The 7592-nt window shown below is 47.7% G+C and overlaps 1 protein-coding gene across 1 annotated transcript in view; it reads left to right on the top strand.

The window, feature by feature from the left end:
- Positions 1-7592, top strand: part of cfap57 (cilia and flagella associated protein 57) — a 72674-nt gene that overhangs the window by 9053 nt on the left and 56029 nt on the right. Inside the window, exons 4-5 of the mRNA XM_037679078.1 lie at positions 5812-5996; positions 6073-6215. Coding sequence (XP_037535006.1) covers positions 5812-5996; positions 6073-6215 — 328 coding nt within the window. The remainder of the gene's footprint in view (positions 1-5811; positions 5997-6072; positions 6216-7592) is intronic.

The raw sequence follows: 7592 nt of genomic DNA, 5'->3' as shown, positions 1-7592 counted from the left end.
GCGGTGGCACTTGGGGCAAAAGCTTCCAGGATGGACCAGCAACCTGTTCCTCCAGGGAAGCATGACCAGATGATGACAAAGCTCAGCAACCGAGTTCACCAGTGCTCATTCCAGGCGGCCGCGGTGAACAACAACGTTGCCCTGCTGGCCTACAGCATCTCAAAGAGGCTGGAGGAAGCAGACCTGCTGGAGGAGACAAAGAACTCTCTTTGTAAAGCCGCTGACGTCATCTTAAACATGTGCGCCACCTCTGTGGTCTGCCTGTCCCGCATTGCTGCCTGGATGACCATGATCCAGAGGACCACCTGGCTCCGCCTCTTGCCATCCTTGTCTGAGAGTTTGCAGAGAGACCTGCTGGAGGGCCCCATCACCCCAGAGGCGCTGTTTGGGGTCAACTTCAGGACCATCCTTGAGAAATCGCAGCGGTCCGAGGAGGTCTCAGAAATGGTACACCATCTGGTGACGCCACAGTCCTCCTCCTGCCCCTCCAGCCGCTGGAGGGACCGTCGTGGCCAGCAACAGCAGCAGATGCACTCCACAGCTGTGGTAGCAGCTTCACGCTCCGCTCCTCCGCCGGCCCCCTCCACCAGGGAACAGCTCCTTGAAGGCAATGTGCGTGTTTTTTGATGATGTACGTTTTGAAATAAAACAGAAACATCTTTTGAAAGTAATGTTTCATCTGATTCCAACCTGACTGTCAGATCATCTGATCTCACAGCTGCCTCTCTTCACACATTCCCCACACAGAATGAGCCGGTAACCTCTAAACAGTGTTTTCAAACGCACCGCAGTTTGGTAAATATCACAAAACACTCGTCTGCCACGTCAGCTAAAAATGATGTTTTTTCAGCAGACCGAGTCTGGTAAAATCCCTTTCTCTCAGCCAGAGCCTGTTTTATTTTCTTCTGTTTCTGCCCACTCACCGCGCAGCGGGAGTAAACGTGTTTCTCCACGACAGCTGCAGCCTCCACCGAAACGGCGTCTCACTCAGAAAGCCCTCACGCCTTCTCTCAGTGCGCGCCGTCTCACCTTAGCTCTAACGTGAGACCGCAGCCTGGGCTCAGCACAGAGGCACACATACAGCCCTTTTCTCTTGGAGCCCCCTTTGGGTCCCCCCTGGAGAATCTCCGAAGCGGGTGATGGCAGTAAGGGTTTTTAGTCTGGTTGATGTCCTTGAGAAACATGACACAACACAAAATGCGTGCCCGCTCTCCGAGTGTTACTCATAGTGGCAGCGAGTGTGTTCCCTGGACAGATGGATGGACCGTCTGATCAGCAGGGGTTACACGCTGCAGTTCGCAGCTCAACCCCCATCGTTCAGAGGGATTATAGAGACGGTTCTGTCATCTCCAGAACAGAGCTCGTCTCTCCAGTCAGAAGTTCAGGAATTCCTGATGGAAAAACGTGATTTCCAGAGTTCCCAACGGAGAGGAAAACACAGGGTTTTCAGAGCCGAAAATCTGTCAACTCAGCTCCGCTGTGTCAAACCCTGCAGCGTAGTGACAGCTTTGCCTGGCATGCGACTCCTTGGGATGATGTCAGCGGCTCACGTCGTAGTTCTGCTGGGTCTGCTACACATGAGATGCCTTCATAGATGGTTTGCCCACTTGCGCATAGATCCTGGGTGCCAGAAGAGGCAGATTATCTCTATGCCCCCCTCCGTGAGAACCGATCTGAATCACTGGGGAAACACCCACTGAGCCCACGAGACGACCCACCGTTAGGGATGGATGCCTTCGCTCACAGCCCATGGCCAAAAATGCTCCTTTATGCATTCCCTCCAGTCCTGCTGATATCATGGACCTTGGACCGGTTCCGGGAGGAAGAACTGTCAGTCAACCTCGTAGCTCCCGAGTGCGTAAGCGCCCCGTGATTCCAGATTCTGTAGCGATTGATATTGGGTCAGCCGTGGAAACTGCCGTTGGGGGGGGGGGCGGGGGACGCTCTCCTCTAGGCAGGAAGAGCAATTAGAATTTACCCAGAAATAGGTGAGCTTTTTTGGGTTTGGCCACTGAACGGATCCGTTTAGAAAAGAGGCAGTGTGACCAGATTGGGCAGTTTACTGCCAATTGGGCGGTTTTCATTCTGAGTTTGCTAGGAACTCTGGAAAGATTTTTGTTGGTTTGTTGCATTTTGCCACATATTGTTAGATTTTTGGGCTGGAAAACCTTGACTCTATCTGGCAACACTGAAAGATGGGCTTCCCACAGGATGTGGTGCGTACGGTTCAGGGCACACGAGCCGCTTCCACTACAGCGCTGTACACATTAAAGTGGACAGTTTTTCAGCGTTGGTATGCAGAGAAAGGCATGGAGGCCATCTCATGTCCACTAGGTGGCGTGCTGTCATTTCTACAGCAACTGATGAACAGAAATTTAGCGTTCAGCACAATTAAAACTTATGCTGCAGCTATTTCTTCCTGTCATGAGTTTTTCGGTGACAGAACAGTTTTTAACCACCCGCTGATGAAGCGTTTTCTGAAAGGTGTACGGAGACACAGACCAGTGTCACGTCCACTAGCTCCACAGTGGGACCTAACAATGGTCCTGCGCACTCTGATCAAAGCTCCTTTTGAGCCTTTAGATCAGGTTTCACTTTAATTTCTGTCATTTAAAACAGCCCTGCTGTTAGCTCTGACGTCGGCGAAGAGAGTCAGTGATTTATCTGCTCTCTCTGTTGCTCCCTCATATCTCAGAATTCAAGCTGACGGCAGCTCAGCTGTACTGCGTCTTAACCCTGCTCTGAAAAGCATCACAAGATCATTCAGATCGAGAGTGATAACCTTGGATGGGTTTTATCCTCCTCCTCATAATTCCGAGGAGGAAACAACATCTCACCTCCTCTGTCCCATGCACGCGCTTTCGTGTTACATGGCGCACACGGCCGCACTGCCCCGCTCTCAGCATCTGTTCGTACTTTACAGGGACAGCTCTTCAGGATGCCCTCTATCCACCCATCGCCTCTCACACTGGTTGTGTGAGGCTATTTCTGAAGCTTACAGTTCATCTGGGCTGGATCCTCCAGAGAATCTCAGCGCATTCCACCAGAGGGTTTTCATCCTCCACGGCTGTGGATGACAGCGGAGGATATTTGTATGGTGGCTGCCTGGTCATCGCCGTATTCATTTATTAATTTTTATTTATGTGATATTTCTACTTTCTCCATGACCCATTCTGTTATCAGGCTTCTGACAGAATGATTATTATTTGTTTCATGGAACCTCACTTTTGAGCTCACAACTTTTTTTTGTGCAAGCAGGTGCTTCATGTTTGTGTCTGAATGAACCCAGTGAGGCATAGACTACATCCTGCTTCGCCTTTAACCCACTAACGATAGCCTTAAAGGGTGAAGCCTATACGAAATAGAACGTTTGTTACGTACTGTAACCCCAGATTCTATGAGTATAGGTGCAGCCCTTTAAGCTCTGGGCCTCACTGGTTCCTAAATGGCTGAAGAAAAAATCTATTTGGGAGCCGATTACCTGGTCTCACCGTAATTTATATGGACCAGGGGAGGGGCTCACACAGCCGGTGGGTGCAGACTAAAGTTTTCAGTGCTGCGCGCGAAGGCATAAACCCACTAGCGATAGCCTTAAAGGGCTGCGCCTATACTCATAGAATCTGGGGTTGTAGTATGTAACCAACGTTTCTGTAGCTGTGCAACCTCCATACCACACGTTAATGCTTGAGCACAGGATGCTCTCCACTGCACACCTGTAGAAGGAGGTGAGGACTGAGCTTCCCAGACCAGCTCGCCTAATCCACCAAGTAGAGTCTCTGATGAGCTTTCTTGATCAGGCTGGTGGTGTTGTTGCCCCAGCTGAGGTTGTCGTTCAGTTGAACACCCAAGTACTTGTAGCTGGAGACCACTTCCACAGCAGATCCTCCTATGTTTGTAGGTGTAGGTGTGTTTTGTTCCTTCTGAAGTCCACAACCATCTCCTTCGTCTTCTTCACATTGATTTGAAGGTTATTCTCCTTGCACCAGCTCTCCAGGTGTTCCACATCCTGCCTGTAGCTGGACTCATCATTGTTTGTGATACATCCCACCACCCCTGTATCATCTGCAAACTTTACAATATGACAGCCTGGATGGGTAGCTGCACAATCATACGTGAGCAGAGTAAACAGGAGGGGGCTCAACACACATCCCTAAGGGAAGCCAGTGCTGAGGGTTATGGTGGAGGAGAAGTTGTGGATCCTCACAGACTGAGGTATATTTGTTAAGAAGTCTCGTACCCAGTTGCAAATGGAGGGGCTTAGTCTTAGTCTGAGTAGTTTGTCCATCAGGGTTTGGGGGATCATGGTTTTGAAGGTAGATGTGAAATCTACAAAGAGAATACGGACATAGGAGTCCTTCTGCTCCGTGTGGGTGAGCCCATTGTTGACCACAGAGGAGATGGCATCCTCTGTTGATCGGTTCTCACAGTATGTGTACTGAATTGGGTCCTCGTTGATGTTTTTTTTTATGTGGGTCATGACCAGTTTTCAAAGCATTTAGCGACTATCGGGGTGAGGGCCACTGGCCGGTAGTCATTCAGACCAGTCACTGTAGAGCTTTTTGGGACTGGGATGATGGTGGCAGTCTTCAGCCAGGTGAGAACTGTTGCCAGGGTTTGAGGTGTTAAAGATGTAGGCCAGCACCTCACAGAGCTGATCGGCACATTCTTTCAACACTTTCCCGGGGATGTTGTCTGGGCCTGTTGCCTTGTGAGGGTTAATCCTCCTGAAAGTACTCCTTACTTCTGCTGAGGTCACGCTGAGATGCTCTTCATCCGGTGGTGAGGTGAGTCTGGTGCTGGGTGGTCTGTTCGGGTCTTCAAAGTGCATAGAACTTGTTGAGGGCATCAGGCAGTGATGGGTCTTTCGGGCATTGTTTGCTCCTGCCTTTATAATCTGTTAAACACTTAATGCCCTTCCACATGCTCTGAGGGTCTTGTGAGGTGAACTGACCCTCGATCCTCTGTGCATATGTGGCCTTGGCCCTCTTTATACTAGCAACCAGCTCTTTCCTTGTCCTACTCAGCTTCTCTGAGTTTCCAGACCTGAAGGCAGTGTTCCTGGCTTCCAGCAGGGTGCGCAGCTCTGCATTCAGCCAAGGTTTTTTGTTTGGGTAACTTTTAACATATCTTATAGTGGAGACGGTGTCAGTACATGTACTAATGTACCCCAGAACTGAGGATGTGTATTGGTCTAGATTAAGTGCTCCTCCCATTTTTAGCAGCTTCTCTGAAAACCTGCCAGTCTGTTCATTCGAAACAATCTCAGTATGGGGCCACTGTCCTGGATCCAAGATTTAACTTTCTTTTGTACAGGTCTGGAGCGTCTCAGCGGGGGCAGGTAAGCAGGAGCCAGGAATATTGAGATGTGGTCTGACAGTCAGAGGTGGGGGCAGGGTTCAGCTTTGTACGCATCTTTTATGTTCGTGTAAGCACGGTCCAGCGTGTTGTTTCCACGTGTTGGTATGCCCACATGACAGCCAGTCATTCAAGTATTTAAACATTCATCTGGTATGGCTTTTTGGAATTAGAACTTTGAACACATTTTGAAATACTTAACTTTTTAGATACAGTATGTTTCTTGTGGAAATGCATTCTGATCTTTTCTAATCTTTAAAAAGCTTTTATCGTATTTTATCTTTAGCTTCTGCTCTGCTCGTTTTAGCTTTTGTTTTGTTAATTTTAAACTTGGTTTAACCGTTTTAACTTGACTATTCCGTTGCATCTTTTTTAAACAAAGTTGAGCAAATCTCAGCATTTACACTGAATTTTCTCAAAAACTGCAAACATTAAAGCTGTTATAATATTTTACAGACAAGTGGAGGTGAAGCGGATCAAGGAAGCTTTTACAAATGAAGGTCTGGCCTTTTCTCGCATAACAGCCATCCTGCCCTACTCCAAGGGCTTCATATGTAGTACCGGTCCTGGCACAGTGTGTCTGTTTGAAAAGACACAAGAGGACAGTTACAGGATGAGCAGGGAGATTCTGGTAAACAGTAGTGCAGTAAATAAAACTGTTACTGGTGCTTTAAGCCCTGTGTTTACAATAAACTTATTTCTGTCAGATTCCTTTAGATCCGTGCAGTGATGTCCTGACTCCAGCAGATTGCCAGGAGATTGACACCATGAGTGTCAGTCCTGCAGAAGAAACTCTGGCCATCAGCACAAATCAGGGGCAGCTATACAGCATCAGCCTTTCATCTGTATTAACTAACAGGGTTCCTGTGAGTATAATCAAGATCACAGATCAATACATTAACAGCACTGGTTTCACTGGGGTGAACTGTGACAGTTTTAATGTTTCTCCCTAGAACACAATGATGAAAATGTTACAGTTACAAGTTTCAACTACATTATAAAATGAAGGTAACTACTTTGTAATTGTATTCATCCATCCATTTGCTATCACTTATCTATCACTTTCAGGTCTCTCTTGTAAATGAGTCCCCGAGGCTCAATGGGAATAACCTGTATAAATAAAGGTTGAATGAATGAATCTGTAGTCAGGTTGCGAAGGCAACAGGTCCAAGAGAGAAACCCAGACATCCCTCTCCCCAGCGACACTTTTCAGCTTGTTCTGGGGGACCCCAAGGCATTCTCAGGCTAAAGAAGATATAACATCCTTCCTGCGACTTCTGGGTCTTCTTCTAGGCCTCCTACCTGTGGGACATGCCTAGAAAACCTCTAAAGGGAGGCATCCAGGAGGCATCCTAATCAGATGAACCACCTCAATTGACTTCTTTTAATGCATAGGCGCAGCAGCTTTACTCTGAGCTCCCTCTGGATAATGAAGCTCCTCACCCTGTTTCTAAGCCTGAGCCTAGCCGTCCTAGGAAGGAAGCTCATTTTGGCTTCTTGTATCAGGGATCTCATTCTTTTGGTCATGATCCAAACCTCATGACCATAGGTGAGGGATGAAACGTAGACAGTCCAGTAAATCGAGAGCTTTGCCTTTTGGCTCAGCTCTTTCTTCACCACAACTGACTGAAGCAATGCCCTCATTACTGAGGATGAGGCCTCAGTCCATCGATCCATCTCCCACTCCATCCTAATGTCACGTGAACAAGACGCCTACTTGAACTCCTCTATCTGAGGCAAAGTCTCCACCTGACCCGGAGGGGGCATTCCACCTGTTTCCGGTTGAAAACCATGGCTTCAGACTTAGAAAAAATTACTCTCATTCCATCCGCTTCATACTTGGCTGCAAATTGCCCAGTGCGCGCTATAGGTCTTTGCCTGTAAATGCCAACAGAACCACATCATCCACATAGAACAGAGATGAGTATAACCCTTTACTTAAGGCTAGGGGCCTTAGGTGAGAACTTTATGGACCAGTATCTACGTTCGAAGGGAGGTATTGTAAATAAGAATGTGTGGTGTGAGAGAATAACTGGAGACAAGAGATGTGCAAGAACAATATTATTATTTAGAACAAAAATGAACAAATACAAAGTTTACAAGTTAACAAGCCAGCAACTCTAAAGTTTATATTAGTACCCCAAATCCAAATCCCTTAGTTCAGTCTGAGCTCCATAGTTTGTAGTCTTTAGTCAGTCCATCCATCCATCCATCCATCCATCCATCCATCCATCCAT

This window comes from Nematolebias whitei, chromosome 7 (genome assembly GCF_014905685.2).
Source record: "Nematolebias whitei isolate Nwh7 chromosome 7, NemWhi1, whole genome shotgun sequence".
NCBI classification, from domain to species: domain Eukaryota; kingdom Metazoa; phylum Chordata; class Actinopteri; order Cyprinodontiformes; family Rivulidae; genus Nematolebias; species Nematolebias whitei.
This window is presented reverse-complemented; position numbering and strand designations above follow the sequence as displayed.